The sequence below is a fragment of the Sus scrofa genome, chromosome 4 (assembly GCF_054392235.1).
Source record: "Sus scrofa isolate SSC_HxYL_T2T_F1_AM1 chromosome 4, Sscrofa_HxYL_maternal_Yorkshire_Landrace_v2.0, whole genome shotgun sequence".
NCBI lineage: Eukaryota > Metazoa > Chordata > Mammalia > Artiodactyla > Suidae > Sus > Sus scrofa.
In genome coordinates, this window is record NC_139386.1 from 33,685,228 (window position 1) to 33,709,266 (window position 24,039).

Here is a 24,039-nt window from a genome sequence, read left to right on the forward strand (position 1 = left end):
TCTTGGGCTGCTCCCTCGGCATATGGAGGTTCCCAGGCTAGGGGCCGAATCGGAGCCGTAGCCACCGGCCTATGCCAGAGCCACAGCAACGCCAGATCCAAGCCTCATCCGCAACCTACACCATAGCTCACGGCAACGCCAGATCTTTAACCCATTGAGCAAGGCCAGGGATCAAACCCGCAACCTCATGGTTCCTAGTCAGATTCGTTAACCACTGAGCCATGACGAGAACTCCTGCAAGGGGTGCAGATATAGAAAGCTCTGTTCAGCATTCCCTCAAGAGTATGAGCTGGAGGAAGCACAGCTGACTGAGTCCCAGCTGAGGGGGATCCTCTCGATTCACCACTGCATTGCTGCAAGGCCAGGCCGTCCCAGGGCTGATCCCTGCCAGTGACTAAGCACAGAGGGTACTGGCACCACCCCAACCTTGCACAAACATGGAACTCCTCTGACAAGCGACTTTGGTTCAAGATACCCCAAGACCCTGGCCCAACCTTTTTTAGAACTGCCCAGCAGTCCTACCCAGTCCTACTACTGTTCTTGTCCCGTGTTCCTTCTTTCTTTCCTTCCTGCTTTCTTGCCACAGAGGTCGGGAGGGAAGGTTCTCCCTGCCTCCTTATCCTTCAAAGACAATTCCCTCTAATAAATCTCTTGCAACAAGTCTAATCCACAGGCATCTGCTTCTTGATGGATTCAAAATGAAACAGAAGCTCATGTCTATGGATCAGTATTTGCATATTTTCTTTGAAACCACATCCAAACTAACAGCAGTATAGACACAAGAAAACTTGGTTCATCTTGTAAATCAAGTAATTTGAGGCCTACAAGAGATCATAAGGAGTAAAAGGTAGATGGCTGATCTCTTATCAGCCTTAGGAAGAAATGATGAAATATTTAAGATATCCAAGAAAGTACACACACAAAAAATAACAGAATGAACACATAGCCTAAGAAAGAAATCTTATCCAAAGAGTTCAAAACTCCTGTGTATCCCACCCTGATCGTATCCTCCTCCCACTCTCCAGATTGTGACCTTTATCACCCCTGTGCATTTTTAAATATTATATTACAAATATATACATTCTCGGAGTTCCCGTCATGTCGCAGTGGTTAACAAATCTGACTAGGAAACATGAGGTTGCGGGTTCGATCCCTGGCCTTGCTTAGTGGGTTGGGGATCTGGCATTGCTGTGAGCTGTGGTGTAGATTGCAGACATGGCTGGGATCTCGAGTTGCTGTGGCTCTGGTGTAGGCCGGTGGCTACAGCTCCGATTCGGCCCCTAGCCTGGGAACCTCCATATGCCACAGAGCAGCCCTAGAAAAGGCAAAAAGACAAAAAAAAAAAAAAAAAAAAAAAAACACACACACACACACACACATACACACACACATTCTTTTTTTTTTTTTTTTTTTTTTGTCTTTTGTCTTTTTTGTTGTTGTTTTGTTGTTGTTGTTGTTGTTGCTATTTCTTGGGCCGCTCCCGCGGCATATGGAGGTTCCCAGGCTAGGGGTTGAATCGGAGCTGTAGCCACCGGCCTACGCCAGAGCCACAGCAACGCGGGATCTGAGCTGCGTCTGCAACCTACACCACAGCTCACGGCAACGCCGGATGGTTAACCCACTGAGCAAGGGCAGGGACCGAACCCGCAACCTCATGGTTCCTAGTCGGATTCGTTAACCACTGCGCCACGACGGGAACTCCCACACACACATTCTTAAACAAAATATTTTCCTTTGGATTTTTAATCTCTTTTTAAATTATACTTTTCTAAAAATTAGGTTTATATATAGTTTACTAAGCTGATAAAAAAAATCCAACCTATATCACACAGAGCTATCTACAATTTAGTCAGATTAAAGAGAAATTATTTAGCAAACATGGATCAAAGTCACAGTGCTGAGGAAAAAGATGTTTTATTATCTTGGCCACAGTTATAATTATTATCGTTCAGCAAAGTTATATAAATGTAGGCTGATCATCTTTAAAATCTCAAAAAGCCAAATATAAATAAAACACAGAAAATAAATTCAATTGAAACATGTTCGGAAAAGTTCCTGTGTGGCACAGCGAGTTAAGGATCCAGCATTGATGCAGCTATGGCACAGGCTGCAACTTCTGCACAAGTTCAGTCCCTAGCCCAGAAACTTCCACATGCCTTGAATGCAGCCAAAAAAAAAAAAAAACAAAACTGAAATAGATTCTGACATAATTCTTCTACATGTTATATGGGATACTGGAAGTACTGCAATAATTATCCAAAGTAATATTTTAAAGGAGTTCCCATCGTGGCTTAGCAGAAATGAATCTGACTAGTATCCATGAGGACACAGGTTTGATCTCTGGCCTCGCTCAGTGGGTTAAGGATCCGGTGTTGCTGTGGCTATGGTGTAGGCTGGCAACTATAGCTCCGATTGACCCCTAGCCTGGCGACTTACCTATGCCACAGGCACAGGCCTAAAAAGACCAAAAAAACAAAAACAACAACAACAAAAAAACCCACAAAGTAATATTTAAGGTCACAAAAGAGATGTTTGGTCGCAAACGTAAACTGAACTGTGGAGTGTCTAAAGTAACAGAACAAAGCAAAAGTACATCTGCAATTTCTAACAGCAAAAAATAAGTTTGTAAATATTGTATTTTTCAATGAATTAAGAAAGAAGATCAAGAATAAAATATCAGATAATCTTTCAATCGGGCCACCTTTAAAGAGAGTTTTCCAGGAGAGCAAAAATGTGCAATGACTAAGCTCTACACATACAACTAAACTGTTCTGTGGTTATACTAGAGCCAGAACTTTTATTTGTAGAGTTCACAAAGCAAAACTTAATAATTATATATCAGTATAGTAGGAATACCAAATATTATTTCACAACTGCCACTATGTGTTTCTTCTTCTCTGACACAATCCGTACAGATCCAGGCTTGCTATGTTTGATACGATTCAGTTCCCTAGAAATAAAATGTATAAAATATAAGCAAGTTTATGAGAAGTCATCTTAACCAAAGAAAACATTCTCAGAAAAATCACAAAGCATTTTCTTTCACTAGAAAACCATGTACTGAAAAAAAAGTTTTCTAGCTGAGATTAGCTAGAAATTAACCTTCGATAACTTATTTAATTACTTCTCTTATGACATATTGGTGTCCTTTACTATATTTAAAAACTTGGGCAGTTATTAAAGTATTTAAAAGATTCAACCCTAACATCTACCCAAAGACAAAATAATAATAACTTGCATAGTTTAATAAAAAAAAAAAAACAGCTCTTAGAATTTCCATAGTACTTTACATGAACTCAAGGATTGCAAAGAGAATATTCCACAGGGGAAATGGGGGTGGTGGAAAGCTCTGCTTTAGAGCCAAAATGTTAGATTCCAAATGTTATGATGAAGCATATTAGAAAAATTTTTATTTAAGAAATGTTCTTGGCAGTTTTTAATTTGGAAAATGCATAATATCTCTTAATTCCAGCTATAGGAGAAGTCATTAAAAAAAAAAACCATTATCCATTTACAATGGTTTTTTAGTAAGCATTTTCTTACTTTGATACATGTCACTGTCACTGTCCTTTAAACATATTCTCAAAGATAGGTAATGAAAATCCTCACCATGTTACATGACCACTGCTTCTCTGTTTATCAGGAAAAAGAAAAAAACCCAGAGAAGTATTCAAAAACACCTCTAATGTACAAGAGCACATAAACTATTCCCTTAAAAGGCAGGTGCCTTGTTTGTTTGTTTTTGATGAGCTCCGAGGCGGGAATTAGGAGAGGGTACTGGGAGAGAGGCAAATGCGCCAAAACATACTTTCGTCGACGAGCTTCTTTCATGATACGCTGTTCCTGAATCTGGCTGTAGATAGATTTTGGTAGATGTCGGTGACGAGAGATACGTTTTATATGAGGATGATGTTGGAATTTCTCCTTTAGCCTCTGATTATAATCTGTGGCTGCTTTTTCTCGTGATGTAAGCTGAAAAAATGCATTTTGATATTTTAATGAATAGTGAGTTGTTTTGCTTCAGTATAACAGAGTTAAGAAGCGACGTTTCCCCCCAGACTAAGCTTTCATGACATGCAACCACAATTGCTAATGTAACTGTACCTCTACAAGGTTATGTTAGTGATACAGGTTCTGTGAGCACTGAATTTCCTTCTAGGCAACATACGTACAATGTAGATGGATGCCACCAAATGCAAAAGAGCAGTTCTGAGGGAATCGGCCTCTGTGGACCACTGAGTTAGACCTAGCCTAGGCATACATAACACAGAAACAGCCACCTAAATGAATCACTCAACATTTTTTTTCTGTAAAAATAAATAAAAGGAAAAAGTGTTTGATGCCATAACAACTAGCCTTTGTTTAACAACTGTTAAGGATGATATGATTTAGGGGAGCATATAATGATGAACTGAAACCTAGGCATAATGTATTACTTACTAATCATTAAACCTAAAATTAAATTATCATTAATTACTGCTTAACATACCTTGATTATCCTACCAGGGCTAAATAGAAAAGAACCCACACTTAACTTCTTCTTAAACTTAGTATTTATTCCAGTAACACTCTGTATGTTTCTTATAGAAAACATGAGATATTTAGAAAAACATCAAGAACACAACAAAAATCAAATGTAACTCACAATCCAGAGGTAGCTAGCTAATGGTAGTATCTGCTATATTTTCACTGAATCTTTTTTTAAAGTCTAAAGTTGTGTATTTTTTTTAAAGTTAAGTGTTTTACTGTGTCTTCGATATTAAAATACCTCACAGGGACTTGGAGTCTTTGATTTGCCTGATTATTATTCCTTTAACAGAAGAAATAGGTGATCTAAATTCTAAGCTACATCTTCTCTCCCAACCTCAAGAAAACCACAAAGAAACAAGAAGGCTCAAATATGATCAAACATTTGAATTAACAAAAGCCTCTGAAGGCGCTTCTGACATGAAAAAAGTAAATTTCAACAACCCTGTCTGCTTTGTTGTTATTTCTTTTCATCACAACACACTTCAAATAAATTCTCTTTATAATGTTATGACATTAAATTAAATTTGAAGCTTTATGACAATGAAAGAAAACAGGATCTCTTACCACACCCAATTTTTCAGAGGCATTAGCTTTCCATAGACGAATGTTCATTTCATCAGATCCACACATAATGTACTTGCTGTCAGAAGTCCATTTTACACAGATAACATGCTGCATTCTCTTTGTGTGATACACTTCTCTACAGAAGAGGAATTAAGTTAAAAACCTTAGCAATTTGGTAAATATTTTCTTTAACCACAGCTTATCAAGTATCAGTTTAACATTTTGAGTCCTAACAGAGTATAAAAGACAAATTAAAACTCATTTAGGTGTATTTTCATTGAACCAAACTAACAAGATTCTATGCTAAGAGAATTGAAAAAAAAAAAAAATCCTGCCTTCAGAGAAGTTCTAATCCATAAAGAATAAGTATAAACAAACTATAAGCAAGACCAGATGTCCAGAAAAGTTCACAAAATAATGCAAATAAATACATAATACAAATAATACAGATAAATACATAATATAATACAAATAAAATATGTTGACGCTAAAGTGATTGTTTAACAATAAGGTCAACCACCACACGTTTTTGGGGATTCATTTTACTGGAAAATAAATGCAACAACATTCAAAGAGCACATCCTGATATGTTGATCCTATTGTCTGATTTCTGTTTTGGTCAAATTGTTTAAAAATCTTAATTAACTGAACTAAGAGTTGATGTTTTCCGTATGTGAAAAGAAAGGGAGGGCTAGAGAGGTGTCTGGTGAGTTAAAGAATCATTTAACAAATGGAGATGTTAAATATCATACCTCTTTGGAAGGCTGTGAAACATGCTAAGTGAATTCACAGAAGATACTATATCAGGAAGTGTTAAGCAGAGCATTAAAAAGCAAATAAAACCCAAGGTCAGAAAAAATAAAAAGATGATACTTCTGGAGCAGTAAAATTTCCATATCTGGATTAAGCGATTCAAAATACAGAGTTCTTAAGAGAAAGGAAACAGATTCAGCAAACTCTGCATGGTAAAAGAAAACCTATACACGATGATGAAATCAAAAAGAATTCATATCTATAAAAACATCTCTGAACTTCACTTATAAAACTGGTCTATTACACTGTTTCTAACAGATACAATTTGAGCTCTTAAATGAACATGTAGATAAAACATGAGAAACTTACTTCTAAATGAGGGAGGAGGATCAGAAAGAACATCCTATTATTTATTTATTTTTTTGTCTTTTTTTTGTCTTTTGTTGTTGTTGTTGCTATTTCTTGGGCCGCTCCCGCGGCATATGGAGGTTCCCAGGCTAGGGGTTGAATCGGAGCTGTAGCCACCGGCCTACGCCAGAGCCACAGCAACGCGGGATCCGAGCCACGTCTGCAACCTACACCACAGCTCACGGCAACGCCGGATCGTTAACCCACTGAGCAAGGGCAGGGACCGAACTCGCAACCTCATGGTTCCTAGTCGGATTCGTTAACCACTGCGCCACGACGGGAACTCCAGAACATCCTATTATTAAAACAAAAAGTAGACGAGACCGACTGCTCTTTCTTCTCTCAATGCTCTGCTTTTACACGACTCAATTCTTATAATCTTCACCTATTTAAGATCCTTTTTCCCCAAAGCAATGTATTGAACTTAAATATTAAGAAATTCATGGAGTTCCCGTCGTGGCGCAGTGGTTAACGAATCTAACTAGGAACCATGAGGTTGAGGGTTTGATTCCTGGCCTTGCTCAGTGGGTTAAGGATCCAGTGTTGCCGTGAGCTGTGGTGTAGGTCACAGACACGGCTTGGATCCCAAGTTGCTGTGGCTCTGGTGTAGGCTGGCGGCTACAGCTCCGATTGGACCCCTAGCCTGGGAACCTCCATATGCCGTGGGAGCAGCCCTAGAAGAGGCAAAAAGACAAAAGAAAAAAGAAAAAAAAGAAAAAGAAATTTATTTAGGCTTTGGTAACCACTAAAAATAATCTGTTCATATATTATTAGATCAGACAAATCCAATGGTTAGTCACTTAACCAACTCAGAATGCTCCTTGATGGTAAATGATACAGAGTTCTTAACTTCTAGATGTTTTTATGCTTGCACTTAGATACATAAAGGTAAATATAAGTTACAGTATTTGGAGATAAATATGTTTAAAAACTTAAATTTTTTACATCATCAAGATAAATAATTGTTCCAAGTGAATGCAACTGATTTACTTGTTTGCTAAGTAAATAATGAATATCCCAGTAGAGGCCTACTTTCAAATACAGATTTAACTGTAGTTTTTGAAGACCTACTCAAAATTTACCTTAAAAATATACTTTAAAGTCTTTCAAAGGAAAGTTAAAAAAAAAAACAAAACAGGGAGTTTCCATCATGGCTCAGTGAAACATCTGACTAGGATCCATGAGGATGCAGGTTTGATCCTTAAAGCTCAGTGGGTTAAGGATCCGGCGTTGCTGTGAGCTGTGGTGTAGGTCGCAGATCCTGCATTGCTATTGGCTGTGGTGTAGGCTGGCAGCTACAGCTACAGCTGGCAGCTACATACAGCTCGACCCCTAGCCTGGGAACCTCCATATGTCGTAGGTGCAGCCCTAAAAAAAAGACAAAAAAACCCACAGGTTATTCGAAGTATTGTCTGTATTATTTGATGTTTATAATGATAGGAAACTAGAGTGACCACAGAAACAAACCAGAAGTAGCTTTTAAGCAGACAAAGGTTAAAGTCAGTGGGAATACCATTTATATCTAAATCCAACAGGAAGTAACACATATTAAAGTTGTAATTTAAAATATCTCCAAATGATATCAGGAGAAAATTCCCTGGAGATGTGGTATAAGTCCCCACTTCATACAATTTTGGAATAATCTGCGCTTTTAACTAGACTCATTTTTTAACTGCCCACATTAGCTTTAGAATAATTCAGCTTGAACTCAGTCGGGGGGCTCTTGGGATCATAGGTGCCCAAACATTCCCATTTCTCATAGTCTTTCTTTGTTCTTTCCCATTCTTTGTGTCTGCTTATGCATCATGTTAGAAAAGTATTGTCCTATTTACCACCTTTGGAGATCTTAGTGCTGAGACATGATGGAGGGTCACACTCTCTTGATTTTTAATATTTTCCAGAGAGGTAAGAAGAATAGAAACTATCAGTCTTGCCTTGGGCCTGACTGAATTATTCCCATGAACCTTTGTGACAGTCTGGAGAATATCAGATTAGCTCCAACAGCCACTTAGGAAACAACCCCAGTAGTTCTTCAAGGGAGCTGATGGAATGAAGGTCAAAATCACCAGAACACCAAGTCAATATGCTTTTGATTCAAATTCAAGCAACTTTTTTTTTTTTTTTTTTTCTTTTTATGCCACACCTGCAGCATAAGGAAGTTCCCAGGCTGGGGGTCAAAGTGGAGCTGCAACTGCTGGCCAATGCCACAGCCATAGCAATGCCAGATCCAAGCTGCATCTGCAACCTACACTGCAGCTTGTGGCAATACTGCATCCTTAAACCACTGAGCGAGGTCAGGGATCAAACCTGCATCCTCATGGATACTGCGTTGCGTTCTTAACCCACTGAGCCACAGCAGAAACTCACAAGTACCTTTTTAATCATATAAATGGTGATAATGACAATTATCTGCTAATAATTCATCATGATATAAAATATCATTTGCTCAAATTAGAGGAGAGAAGGCAACTGTCACAAGGGAAAATACCACAGAGTTAGACAAGCTGATTGGCTATGACCAAAAAAGGTATGGAAGAGCTGCATAACTCTAAGGAAGAGGCTCCATCTGAAAGATCTTTTGGTTGCGAACACAGGGCTGGGACTAGTGAAGTACCTATGGTGTACACTTTAAGAGGTTCTTACTTTCAGGGTGGGCAGATGCATGGTTGGCACCTGCATGACCCTGAGAATGAGAAACTCCTTGAATCCTATACCCTGGGCAGCTCACTTAGAAATACCCTAGTCCTGGCACTGATGGAACGAACAAAAAGATGGTAAGTCAAGAGGATGTGCCTTTGAAAATGAACATCATTTTTTCAGAAAGTTCAGAAACCTTTACCACTGTAGAAGCTAGGCTACTTATCCTCAAGCATAAGGATCAAAATTCTCATCACTGCACTAAAATGGTAAGACGTCTTCGTCACCGTGTTCCAGTTAAAACACCAAACTGAACGTTCTCTAAGCTTGTTTTAAGTGAAGCAAGGGTCCCAGAAAAATGCTCTGTGATCAATCTTTACGAAGCCGGGGAAAGTGCGTTACCAGCTCCACACCCTTGTCCTCCAGCCCCAATCTTCACCTCCCATCCTTAATGCATAGGTTCTCTGTTCTTTCCTTCCCTGATTCTACTGAGTTTTCTTTTTTCCTTTTCTACAATTTCCAATCATTCCTTGTTATCTTTTACCACATCCACCTTTTCCCACAGTGAACTCTAATTCCATGAAGCAAGACTAGGCCACCCAAGCAAGTATATGTATAGCCTACATGCATGCATGTATTTTATGGATATATATACACATATCCTTATATACATATATAATTTTACGATCTATCTTCTTTTTAAATTTTAATATCATTTTTCCCCCTGTTATAACATTTAATACTAATCATCATTCTTGTTATTGGTGCTCCTTACTGCCATCATGTCGGGTGGGGGGTGTTGCATATCCCCAGTGGTCTGGGAGAGCCAGTATTATTGTTATTAATCACTCTTAAACTGCACTAGGGAAATCTTTATCTAAGTTTTCACTAAATTTTTTTTAAAGTTTACTAGATTTTAGGGCAGTGAAAAATATCAAGAGTGAACCCGAAGGTAAACTATGAATTTAAGGCAATCATGATGTGTCAGTGTAGGTCCATCCTACAATCTGGCGGGGTAAGAAACGTACCCTCCTATGAGGCTACGCATGAGTAGGGGCTGAGGATATATGGGACATCTCTCTACTTTCCTCTCAATTTTGCTGTAAACCTAAAACTCCTCTGAAAAAAATTAAGTCTTTATTTAAAAAAATTATTATAAAACACTTAAAAATAATGTTTTACTCTAAGGCAAACACTAAGATTTCATGGCAATGAATTATATAAAGATAATATCCTGTTCAATGAAGAAACTGCCCAGTAGGCTGATGTTCTGCCATAGATGATGCACTGGAAGTTGGTACCCCAAGTCACAATACATAGTGTGAGCCCCATCATAAACACACAATCAAATAACTTTTCAAAAAAGATAAATGAGGATCAAGGAAAAAAAAAAAATCACAAACAAATGTTTATTGGTTATTACATACCTGCTTCTACTTTTGTCCACAGGAAAGATTCGAATAGACTTATCAAAACTAGCAGACACAAACTCTTTCCCAGTGGGAGAGTAATCCACATCAAGCACCGCAGACACATGATCCATATGCACCATTACAGGGGTGTCCAGCGCACGCATATCAAAAGTATATAAGCTGTAAAAGGATTTTAAATTATTTGACATGAATTTCTATTTTAAAAGAGCATATGCAGTACTAAGAGAACTAGTGAAAATAAGACTACTAGCTAAATAATGCATATCTAAATAAACAGCTCAATTTTTACATAACAGCTAAGGGAGAGGGAAAAATACCAAGAGGTTTTTTTATTTTTCCTTAAGGTTATATTTACACATCTTCATCCTTATAAGCATAATTCCACTGTAGAAAATGTGCAAACTTCAAAAGAATACAAAAAGTGTACAAAACCTATTTTAATTCCACTGCCCAGGGAAAGTCAGTTAGTACAGTGTAATCATTTCTAATCTTTTCATCATGCTATTTAATTATATACCTTTTAATAAAATTAAGATAATACTGTAAAAAGCGCTTTCATGTAGTATATTATGAGCATATATCCATTAATAATCTCTGAAATTATTTTAATGGTTTTATATGTAAATATCAGTTAAAATAATTGATTTAAAGAAATTTATTAATAGTTTTCAATGTTTCATTATTATTCTTAAAATGAAATTTTGAAATTCTAATTTGTAACTTTTAATCTTTAATTGAAAGGGATGGATTCAACTAAATCTGAACAGATTGCTATAAGTAGAATTATTAAGTCCAAAGGCAGGAGCATTTTTAAAGCTTTGGAGTTGACAAATCGTTTCCAACAAAGTTACACTAACTTATACTCCATCAGTGATATATACGAGTGAGCTCAGCTTTGCAAAGGGTACACTAAAATTAGAAAACTACACTGTGTGTACAATTACAATTGGTAAAAATGACAACTTCATGACTTTCAAGGTTTAAAAATTTTTTTTTTTTTTTTTTTTTTTTTGGCTTTTTGTCTTTTCTAGGGCCGCTCCAGTGGCCTATGGAGGTTCCCAGGCTAGGGGTGGAATCGGAGCCATAGCCACTGGCCTACGCCAGAGCCACAGCAACACAGGATCCAAGCCACATCTGCAACCTACACCACAGATCACAGCAACGCCGGATCCTTAACCCACTGAGCAAGGCCAGGGATCGAAACCGCAACCTCATGGTTCCTAGTTGAATTCGTTAACCACTGCACCACAATGGGAACTCCACAAGGTTTAAAAATTCTTAATTGACAACTGAAAAAACAGTGCTTCACATGAGCCAAGAGATGATGGGCAGCAGGAATACAGCCTTACTGTGACCAAGTTCTTAACATCAAAATACTTCTGGATGCTAAAATTAGCTAGCAAAAGTTTGAGGAGAAACAAGATATCGACATAATTTCAAAGTATCTCCCCGAAGAAATATTAATTACAAAAGGAAAAAATTACAACTTTATAGTGGAAAAAACAGATCCATCCATGTTAATTAAATCATCAGGGTTAACATCACCAGTAATAAGAGGTACTGACATCACGTACCCCTGATTTGATGCACCAAGAAGGGCATTTCAGTTTTGCGGTATTCTTGCCAAAAATTCATACTCTCAATAAAATAATAATAAAACATCAGTTAAGCCCAAATTAAGGGTAGTCTACAATATAACTGACAAGATCTTCTCAAAAGTACTAAGGGCATGGAGTTCCCGTTGTGGCTCAGAGGGTTAAGATTCCAACTGGTATCCATGAGGATGCAGGTTCGATCCCTGACCTCACTCAGTGGATTAAGGATCCGGCATTACCACAAGCTGCAGCATAGGTCTCCGATGTAGCTCAGATCTGGTGTTGTGGCTGTGGCTCAGGCCAGCAGCTGCAGCTCCAATTCAACCCCTAATCTGGGAACTTCCATATGCTGTAGGTGCAGCCCTAAAAAGAAAAAAAAAAAAAAAAAAATGTACTAAGGTAATAAAAGACAAGGGAAGCTTGAGGAGGCCACAGACTGAGCAGACTAAGGAGACATGATAATCAAATGCAATGTGGGATCCTGCACTGAATCCTAAAATAGTAAAAGAACATTAGTGGAAAGAATTGTGATGGGATAAAGTCTGTAGTTAACAATATTGTACTAATACTAACTTTTTGGTTTTTGCTAAGAGAACTATGGTGATGTAAGACATTAACATTAGTGGAAATTGGCTGACAGGAACTATTTTTATAACTTTTCAGTAAGCCTAAAATTATTTCAAGACAAAAATTTAACAAAAGAACCTACACTTTAAAAAGAGTATTTCTGGGGAATTTCCCTTGTGGCTCAGTGGTAACAAACCCAACTAGTATCCATGAGGATGCAGGTCCAATCCCTGGCCTCACTCAGTAGGTTTAGTATACAGCATTGCCACAAGCTACAGTGTAGGTCACAGATGTGGCTCAGATCTGGCATTGCTGTGGCTGTGATATAGGCAGCAGTTCCGATATGACCTCTAGCCTGGGAACTTCCATATGCCATAGGTTCAGCCCTAAAAAAAGCAAACAGAACAGGATAGAATAGATTATTTTTTAATACCATTACTACAAAAAGTCACTGATGCCAATGATAAAACTCTCAAATACCATGATATTCTCATCAAGAGACAAGTCATTGTTCTCTTCTAAAATCTTTAGCCAAAGTCATACTGATCTTTGAGGTTAAATTTCTGGTTGGTGGGAATGAAAGTTGGTATAGAACTATGGAAAATAGTATGGAGGGTCCTCAGAAAACTAAATATAGAACTACCATATGGTCCAGCAAGCCCACTCCTGGGTATATATACAGATAAAACTATTATTCAAAAAGATACATGCACCCCTATGTTCATAGCAGCACTATTCACAATAGCTAAGACATGGAAACAATCTAAATGTCCATCAACAGATGAATGGATAAAGAAGATGTGGTACATATACACAATGGAATAATACTCAGCCATAAAAAAGAACAAAATAATGCCATTTGCAGCAACATGGATGGACCTCGAGATTATCTTAGTAAGTGAAATCAGACAGAGAAAGACATCTATACCATGTGATATCACTCATATGTGGAATCTAAAATATGACAAAAATGAACCTATCTACAAAATAAAAACAGACTCATGGACAAGGAGAACAGACCTGTGCTTGCCATGGGGGAGGGTGCTGGGGTTAGCAGACATAAGTCATTACACATGGACGGGATAAAAAACGTCTTACTGTATAGCATAGAGAATTACATGCAATGTCTTATGATAAAAGAATCAGAATTTTTTTTAAAAGAATGCATATATGTATAATGGAATCCCTTTGCTGTATAGTAGAAATTCATACAACACTGTAAATTAAGTATACTTTAATAAAAAATTCTGAGTCGACAACTGCTTTATATACCTTATCTAGAGCAATAGTTCTCAATCAGGTTTGTTTTGTTTTGGTAAATTCTGTTTCTTTACTAATTGTCTTAATTTCTACATGAGAAAAAGGTTAAGAACTTACACAAATTCCACACAAATCACCCATTTTGATGCAAAATGTTTATATAAACAAAGCTTCAAGTCATAGCCATTCTTCAAGGATAGTCTATTCCAATCCTGTTATCTTTTTTTTTTTTTTTTTTTTTTTTTGCTTTTTAGCTCCGCACTGCAGCATATGCAAATTCCCAGGCCAGGGGTCAAATCGGAGCTGCAGCTGCCAGCCTATGAAACAGCCAGAGCAACACGTGACCTTATACCACAGCTCACGGCAACGCTGGATCCTTAACCCACTGAGTGAGGCCAGGGATTGAATGTGCATCCTCATGGATACTAGCCAGGTTCTTTCGGTTCTTAACCTGCTGAGTCACAAGGGAAATTGCCCAATCCTGTTACCTTATAGATGATGAAACTACACTATTGGCGTTAAGTTTACATGACTTGCCCAAATTTCTACAATAGTTACTGGTTGAGTCTAGACTTGAATTTAGGTTTCTAAATGAGAATGATTAGATGATTTAAAGGGCAAGACAGGAAATAAAACATGAAAAATATAGAAAAAGGATATCACAGCAAGATCACTTTCAATTAAGAACAATTATGGGAGTTCCCACTGTGGCTCAGTCGTAACAAATCCAACTAGTGTCCATGAGGACACGGGTTCAATCCCTGGCCTCACTCAGTGGGCTAAGGATCCAGTGTTGCTATGGCCATGGTGCAGGCCAGCAGCTGCAGCTCTGATTCGACCACTAGCCTGGGTGGGAACTTCCATATGCCATAGGTGTGGCCCTAAAAAGACCAAAAACAAAAACAAAACAAAACAAAAAGACAAATTATGGTATTCTAACAGTCACTTCTTACAAGAGATGTGCTCTTTGCTTTAGGTGCCATATGTAATTCTTTCCAAGGCAAAAATTGAGAAATTCCAAGGATGCTCTGAAGCTATCTTGCCAAAATAGAACAAACTTTAGAAACCTTAATAAGGTTGGTCAGTAGGACAATTTTTTATTGTCTTTAACTGGAAGAAGGTCATTTAATTTCAAACATCAATAAAAGCTAAAAGGGTTTTAATTAATGTGGTTTGGTATTACTAGTTACTAGAGTTCAATTGAGCCTCCTTTTACTACAGAAGAGTCATAATAGATGTTTTTAGTTGGTACCAAGAGAGCGTCATGTAATATCTTACGTATGAGCTTTTTTTTTTTTTGGCTGCACTGTGGCATATGGAAGTTCCCAGGCCAGGGATTAAATCTGCGCCACAACAGCAACCCAAGCCACTATAGTGACAACACAGGTCCTTAACCTGCTACATCACAAGAGAACTCCATTTTTGAGCATTTACATTTTCATAAATAACAGTAGTAGAAGGAACAAAGAACTTAAGTATAGATGTTAAGTTCAATCCAATGACAAACTTCGACCTCTCCAAAAAACATGTTAAGAATCCATCAGGAGTTCCCTTTGTGGCTCAGTGGTTAATAAACCCACCTAGGATCCATGAGGATGAGGGTTCAATCCCTGGCCTCATTCAGTGGGTTAAGGATCCAGTGCTGCTGTGAGCTGTGATGTAGGTCACAGACTTGACTCAGATCCTGAGTTGCTATAGTTTTGGTGTAGGCCAGCAGCTACAGCTCCAATTGGACCCCTAGCCTGGGCACCTCCATATGCCAAGAGTGCAGCCCTAAAAAAAGCGCAAAAAAAAAAAAAAATCCATCATATGCATAGCACTACACTACATGCTTTGGATAAAAAGAGATGAAATAAGACACTCTTTTCTCATTAGGAGAATAAACTTCCGACATCTACAGCCTCATCTGTAAAAAGCAGGTAACATATGTGTCCTAGTAAGTTAGTTAATATGAAACGCTTTAACAAATTTTAAAGCAATATATAAGAAATCATAAAATTCCATCTAGGTCAAGAACTTAAGGCTGATAAATCATCTTTACATGGAGTCACAGAATAATATATCTGTGAATATTGAGGTAAAGATTAAAACTTTATTTTTCCTTTTGTTTAAGCGAAGTAACAGTAGTACCTGACCACAACATGACCACATGAGTATCAACTACCTGAAGAGCTACATATTTTGTAGGCAGATATTTGCAGTTCATTTGTTCATTCATTCATTCATTCTTTGGCCATGCTCTTGGCACGCAGAAGTTCCCGGGCCAGGGATCGAATCCAAACCACAGGTGTGACACCAGATACTTAACTGTTAGGCCACCAGGGAACTCCAATCCTGTCATTATTTATATGGTCTACATCAGAGAGATCAGCCAACTTTTTCTGTAAAGGGCCGAACAATAAACATTTTTGGGGCGTTCCCGTCATGGCTCAGAGGAAACAAATCTGACTAGTATCCATGAGGATGCAGGTTCAATCCCTGGCCTCACTCAGTGGGTTAAGGATCTGGCGTTGCTGTGAGCTGTGGTGTAGGTTGCAGGCGTGGCTGGGATCAGGTGTTGCTGTGGCTGTGGCTGTGGCATAGGCCAGTGGCTACAGTTCCAATTCAACGCCTAGCCTGGGAACCTCCACATACCACAGGTACAGCCCTAAAAAGACAACAACAACAAAAAAATTTGGCTTTGTGGGTCATATGGTCTCTGTTGCAGCTACTGGCAACAGAAAACATTTTGGCATTACAGCACAAAAGCAGCCATATTCCATACATAAATAAATGTGGTTCTGTTCCAGTAAAACTTACTAGAAACAAGCAACAGACAGGATTTGGTCCAAAGATAATAGTTTACTGTCCCTGGTCTATATCATTTTGAAAACTATGAGAAATTTTTTTCGTCTACTTAAGGGCCACATCCACAGCACATGGATCAAATCAGAGCTGTCGCTGCAGCCTATGCCGCGTGGGATCTGAGCTGCATCTGATTCCGCTCAGAACAGACGCTCATAGCAACGCTTGATCCTTAACCCACAGAGCAAATCCAGGAACTGAACCTGCGTCCTATGGATACAAGTCGGGTTCATTACCGCTGAGGCCTGATGGGAACTCGGAAAATTGAGAGTTTTTTTAAAGAAGTATTTCTCTAATGCGGAATTTTTTTTTTTAGCAAAACAAATAGCAATTTTCTTCCATATATGAAGGAATACTACCTTGGAAAACATTTCATTAGTAAGATTTATACAAATGAGTCATCACTGATAGAAATAAGTTAAGTTAAAAAAGAGGGAAACTACCCTGGCCTGGCTCAGGATCCAGCACTGCCGTGAGCTGTGGTGTAGGTCACAGATGCGACTTGGATCTGACATCACTGTGGCTGTGGTGTAGGCCGGCAGCAACAGCTGATTGGACCCCTAGCCTGGGAAACTCCATATACCGAGGGTGTGGCCCTAAGACAAAAGACAAAAAAATAAAAAAATAAAAAAGGGTGAAACTTACTTGTAATCTTCGTTTGCTGCAGTAAAAATGAAAGCTTCCATAGGGTTCCAGCCAATTGTATTTGTTCTCATATCTAAGATGACCTGAGAAAGGAAGCATACATTAACCCATTACTATGAAATTAAGTCCCTCTAAAACGGATAGATTCCCACCTTATTTCTTTTCCTTCTTTTTTCACTGATTGAAGCAAATACTTTAGTAAACACCTACAATGTGTACAGAGCTTGGCTCGGTGCAACAGGAAAAGAAAATCAATAACTACTTCCTGAATACACAGGCAGAGTGGTAAATTTTTTTTTTTTTTTGTCTTTTTTACGGCTGCCCCCGCGGCATATGGAGGTTCCCAAGCTAGGGGTCTTATCAGAGCTGTGGTTGCCAGCCTATGCCAGAGCCACAGCAACATGGGATCCAAGCCACGTCTGCGACCTACATCACAGCTCACGGCAACGCCGATCCTTAACCCACTGAGCAAGGCCAGGGATCGAACCTGCAACCTCATGGTTCCTAGTCGGATTTGTTAACCACTGAGCCATGACGGGAACTCCATGAGTGGTAAATATTGAAAAGTATAAATATGCTTAATAAATGGTCCCTTGACCTCAAAAAGCTTACAGTTTAGTCAGGAAAATGAGGCATATATAAGAAAAGGTAATATATAAAAAATGAAGCAGCAAATAATTAAGTATCAAATCAGGGGCCAAACTAATGGTGAGCATAGGGTTAAAGTGAAGAAGAAGGGTTTCAAAAGATAAGTATGATTTGAGCTGATGTGTGAAGGACCAGTATATTACACTGTTTCTCAAAAAAAATTCTGGGCGAGGTAATGTTTTATTGTATGTGACCGTCCACCGTAGGATATTTAGCCTCTTGGGAGTCTGTACATCAAATGCCAGTAGCAGTCTCTAAAATGTCCCTCCAACACTTCCAAAAATATACTTGGTGGGGAAGTACAACCCCTGACTGAGAACTACTACATGTATGAGAGAAAAGAAACATTGATAGTTTAGCAGATAGAACAAAGAAATAAAACATGCATGTCTGCATCCATCAAGGTGACGTACATGTGACAAGCCCTATTTAAATGTTACCTTACTGACTGAAACAAATAAATAAATAGAATACAACTTGCGACTGGATTTTATGGGCCCTTGAGAGCCAGACTCCAGTTCCTTTCTTCAGCCTAAAAATAATGAAGTACCATTATCAACTGAACATGGAGGTGGTAAGGGGGCAGAACCTACCATTTATTAAACTGGTACTTCATGTTAGTTTTCTGCTAAATGCTTCAAGTGTCATGTTTTGTTCTCACCATTGTGCTGTAAGGTAGTTATTAATATTAATATTTATAATATTAATATTAATATTTGTGCTCCTCATTTTACAAGAGGAGCACAAATTAACCTACCTGCCTAAGGTCTAACAACCAAGTTCATGTAAGATCTTCCCACCACATCATATGAATGGGTGAAACAACTGGAGTGATACTTTGGAAACACTATCCTATATATCTAGCTCAAACTTCAGTGAATACCAGCTACTTGTAATATTTCTGAATGTATTACATGTTATAAAAATGATTCAGGAATAACAAAAATACTTCAAAATTTCTGTTACACGTTGACTATGACAATGACTTGTGGCACAGGAACGATGTTCAGGTCTTCCTGCACTCTCTTAATTCTAGCACTCGAAACCAACTTTACACCCTTTTACTTATAATGGTACTCCTCTCTCCCTCTTTAGAATCAGCTTAAGGTTGTATTAACTATGAAATCCAAGTCCCAGAATGACTGGTTTAGAACTGTTGGGAAATCTGACACCTTGAACACGACAGCGCTTGTCTAAATAAAACATCAAACTGGCATATAACTAAACAAATAAAGTTGGTTATAGCAATCTGTTATAAAACCTTCTGGAATAAAATACGATATGTGTTGTATGATGACTACAGGGCCTGACATAACAGGATGCAATGCTTTTTTAACAACTCCCAATTCGCTAAGTATGAATTAGATGCCTAAAATTTGCTGACATCATGGAAGACACAAAGACGACTAGGATACAGTACCTCATGGAAATTTAAGGGTCTCTAAAAAGCAACAAGGAATTGAGAGAATGCCATTGTAACCACTCTGGGGTCTAAGAACATCTCCATTAAAAAGAATTTTTTAAAAAACATCTGCTCCATATCTTCAGTCACTTGACTTATGGCGGAATGTGTTGTATTAAGCAGAAGACAAATAGAATCTCACCTTTTTCAGAGGAGTAGCTTGCCTCATATCATATAGCACTATATTCCTGTCAGAAGCACAACTTCCCAAGAGAAATGTCTAAAAATAAATACAACAATCACCAGTTAAAAGCCAGGGTTGGCAGCAAACCATGTCCATTCAATGAGTAAATGATTTAATTGCCCATAATGTTTAAGTTTAGGATACAAAGTTATAACATTAAAGTCCATTTTAAGAGGGTACAATGAATCAGTCGTAATATCAGCAACTAAATCAAGTATTTTCACTGTTAAATGCCCATGCGCGTACTTTAGATGCCTGTGATAATGGTATAGGGCTAATTCTACATTCTATTTTATAACAACGTATTTTACTTATCCATTCTTCAACTTTCCTGCTCTTAAGTATTATAAGTAACATTTAATAAACATTTTCATATATTTAGCTTTTCTTTGCCTAAGGATAAAATTTTAGTAGTAGTATTACTAAATCAAAAAGTATGAACTATTCTATAGCTTTTAATATTTAGGGGTAAGTGTTTTCCAAAAAGTTGTACTAATATACATCGCAACGTGGAAATACACCAATTTTACTGCAACCTGGCAGCATTAGGGAGCTAAAATATTTGTATGGCAACATTTCCTATATACCTTCATCCCTTGGTATCTGTGGGTAACTAGTTCCAGGACCCCTCATGGATACCCAAATCCATGGAAGTTCAAGTCCCTAACAGTTGGCCCTCTGTATCCACATATGCAGAACCCATAGATATGGGGGCTGACTGTATTAATTTTGGGGGAAGGGGTCTTTTTAGGGCAGCACCCAAGGCACATGGAAGTACCCAGGTTATGGGGTTAAATCGGAGCTAAAGGTGCCAGCCACAGCAACACGGTATCCAAGCCTCATTTGCAACCTACACCATAGCTCACAGTAAGGCCGGATCCCCAACCCACTGAGCAAGGACAGGGATCGAACCTGCATCCTCATGGATATTAGTCAGGTTTGTTACCATTGAGCCACAACTCAAACTCTTTTTTTTTTTTTTTTTGTCTTTTTGCCTTTTCTAGGGCCACACCCGCAGCATATGGAGGTTCCCAGGCTAGGAGTCTAATTGAAGCTGTAGACACAGGCCTACACCAGAGCCACAGCAACACGGGATCCGAGCCACGTCTGCGACCTACACCACAGCTCATGGCAAGGCCGGATCCTCAATCCACTGAGTAAGGCCAGGGATCGAACCCGTGACCTCATGCTTCCTAGTCGGATTCGTTAACCACTGAGCCACAACAGGAATTCCTTAATTATTGATTTATTAGCAGTTAAACATTTTTCTCATGTTTATTAACTCTCTATATAAACTAAACCTGTCCTTTGTCCCACTGTTTCAAGGTGTTTCAAGTATTTTTAAGTCAGTTATAAAATATGCAAAGTGCTTACACAATCCATGGCATTAAGTGAAAATAAGCTCTCTACCTACCAGTGGAGCCCCAAATCCTACCCTGCACCATTCCTCCTCGCTCATGGTTCCTGATACAATTCTCAGCCTCTGGCTGCTACTACTCCTACTGCAAGTGTGCAGGGAACAAGAAGAGTGATTTATTAAACAGCTGTATGGCCTACTAACTCCTACGACACATGTGTACATGATTCAAATAAAACTCATAAGTCAATGCTACCATCACCATCTCTTCTCCGTTCCTTCTAACACCCTCCTTTTAAACCACTTCCTCTCTGAGATTTTCAATCTTCTGACACCTCTCAATCTTTCTTAATTTCTCACTATGTCACTTCCAGGGCTGACCAGGTTGTTTTTAAAAGTAAAGACTTTAACTTGAACAAAGCAAAAAATTCTACCTAGACAGAAAGCTGACTTTCACACTGTAAAATGTAGCAGTGCTCAGAATAAACTTTTGGCTTTAACAGAATTCTCAGCTTCAATATTTTAACGGAAAATTAACTAACAATGATTGGAGGGGACAAATACACTCTATTGTTCACAGCAACATACCCTTTCCATTAAGTTTAATGTAGGATAAGAGACATGCTACCATTTGCTTTTACCATTAAGTTAGTTCATAAAGTTAATAAAACAGGAGTTCCCACTGTGACTCAGCAGTAAGGAACTCGACTGGCATCCATGAGGATGCAGGTTCAATCCCTGGCCTCGCTCAGTAGGTTAAGTATCCGGCGTTGCCGTGAGCTGTGGTGTAGGTCACAGTCGTGCCTCAGATCCCCAAGTCGTTGTGGCTGTGGTGTAGGCCAACAGCTACGGCTCTGATTCAGTCCCTAGCCTGGGAACTTGCATGTGCCATGGGTGTGGCCCTAAAAAAAAAAAAAAAAGACTAAATAAATAAGTAAATGAATAAATAAAGTTAATAAAACATATGGACACACAGAGCTGAACAAATAGTTTTATACAGGTAAATGTGAAAAACATGGTTGGTGGCTAGGTCATCACTAATAATTAATTATGACTTCAGAATTGGCTATCAGCTCTTCTGACACAGATGTTCCACCAAAACAGAGGAACAAAAGATCTCATTTACCCTTTAGAGAAGCAGGAATCAGCATCTGTCTGTTTCTTCTGTTTATTTTTTTAAAATAGTAATTACACCACCATCTTAAATTTGGGCAGCATCTTTTAAAAATATTCACATATATTATCACATTTTACACTTACAACAAACCTATAAAGTACACTGGAAGGTACAATTAACCTCATTTTAAAAATAAAGAGACAAATATAGGAAAAGCTGTGACTTGTATAAGGTCAACGCAAAGGCACACTGGCAGGAAATACAGTTCCAGCCTAGACTTACAGCAAGTAAGACATAAAATACTCCTACAAATTGCTTGTGTTCATAGCCTGCTGCTGCCCAATGTCACTTCGGCTTGGCTCTACAAAGCTGGCTTGTCCCTTTGTGCTATATCTCAACTTCCACGAGCAAGGGCAAGAAGGAAGGGGAGATGGAGATGGTGTGAGGAGGATATAGCAGGGACAGATACTCTGAACCAGCCAGCAGCAACCTTTTTCTTTAAAGGGCCAGAGAATACATGTATTTTAGGCTTTGTAGGCCATATGACTTCTGTAGTGTTTACTCAACTCTACTTTGCAGGGCAAAAGCAGTTAGAAACAATATATAAGCAAAAGGGTATGGCTGTGTTCTAGTGAAACTTTTTTTTTTCACAGACCGTAGGTGGCCAACCTCTGCTTTAAACCTGTAGCCTCTCCCAGAATTGTGTATTAGGTGTGTGCTGGGGGCGGGAAGGGTGTCCTCTGACTGGCTTCTTGGCAGCACCCCAAGGCCAAGTTCACTTCATACTACAACACTTCAGTCCAGTACCCTGCTACTTAGACTTTGACTTAACTTTTTTCCCTCCTTTTAACAGTTAGGGTCTCTGAGAAAACTTGCCTATCAGGATTTTCTCTCTATCATCTAACAAGATAATCTGATAACTTCTAAAATCAGCTTATATATGCAGTGATTTCCTTTTCTTTCTGCATGAAAGGGCATCTCCACTGAGTCTTCTGGACAATTAGTTCATCAATTGTTATGTATTCAGAAAAAGCTCAGGGAAGGGTCTGGAGTCCAGGGGGTAGCTTAGCCTTCAGGGCAGCCTCCTTTCCCAAATGCAGACCTGAATAAACAGTAAGCAGGCTAGTCTCCAACTCTTCCATTGAAACGGGAAGGAATTAGGAATCAAAATTCAGACTTCTGAGCAAAGGAAAATGTGATGTGACTAATTATCATGTAGTACAAAAATAATCACGCATATTATTTTGAAGTACTGGTGCCCTTGCCACAAACAAAGAAAACAATGCTCAAGATTCCTTTTCTGACCTCCAAGAGAGTTCAGAAAAATGAACATTTTCCAAAAAAAAAAAAAAAAACAACAAAAAACCATTTTCCTAAAGGTACAATGATGTTAATCTGTGGAACATGAGTACTGAATGCACAAGTAAAACTGAAGCTGTACAGGACAGTATGTGCCTGGATTCTGCCCCCACAAGCATGCACACACAACCTCCTCCAACAGTGCTGGACAGGGTATCTGGGACTAAACTGTGGGCAAAACACACTGAGATTTGACCAATGGTAGCAGATCTTGATATAATCTGAAAAACTGGCCAAATCCCAGAACACCATTAAAATTCAGAAAATTCTTAGAGTGTATATATATGCATGACTAGGTAGGTCACTTTGCTGTACAGCAGAAACTGACAGAACATTGTAAATCAACTATGATAAAAATTAAAAAAAAGAAAATTCTCATATCACACACTTGAGTTTCCTAAACAGAGCTGATATTATTAGATAATAAGGAAATAAAAAGCAGAACATACTTCAAAAAGAAGCATTACCTCAATTGGGTTAAACTTAACACTGCTTATACTGTCAAATCCCCAGGTCATTGAACAAATAGGATTGGTTCTTTGTTCATCCCAAATGTCTACTTGCTGTCCACATGTGGCAAAAATAGCTTCTTTCCAGTGATGATCAATTCCTGTATATACTGTCTTTAAAGCAAAGAGGTTGTTAGAGATGAGTCTTTTCATTAGTACTTCAAATC

At 38.5% G+C, this 24,039-nt stretch overlaps 1 protein-coding gene across 7 annotated transcripts in view; it reads right to left on the reverse strand.

Annotated features, from left to right (window-relative positions):
* DCAF13 (DDB1 and CUL4 associated factor 13) overlaps window positions 1-24,039 on the reverse strand; it is an 82,735-nt gene that overhangs the window by 49,149 nt on the left and 9,547 nt on the right. For 6 of the 7 annotated variants that reach the window (XR_014843533.1, XR_014843532.1, XR_014843530.1 and 3 more), the window contains exons 5-11: window positions 23,831-23,986; window positions 19,489-19,566; window positions 17,237-17,319; window positions 10,320-10,484; window positions 5,095-5,230; window positions 3,809-3,972; window positions 2,857-2,950 (exon numbers count right to left, since the gene is read on the reverse strand). Coding sequence is in view for 1 of the 7 variants with exons in the window: in XM_005662912.4 (XP_005662969.3) it covers window positions 2,863-2,950; window positions 3,809-3,972; window positions 5,095-5,230; window positions 10,320-10,484; window positions 17,237-17,319; window positions 19,489-19,566; window positions 23,831-23,986 (870 nt within the window). In the remaining 6 variants the exon portion in view is untranslated. Of the gene's footprint in view, window positions 1-1,898; window positions 2,951-3,808; window positions 3,973-5,094; window positions 5,231-10,319; window positions 10,485-17,236; window positions 17,320-19,488; window positions 19,567-23,830; window positions 23,987-24,039 lie in introns of those variants that run through there. The other variant, XM_005662912.4, reaches the window with a different exon arrangement.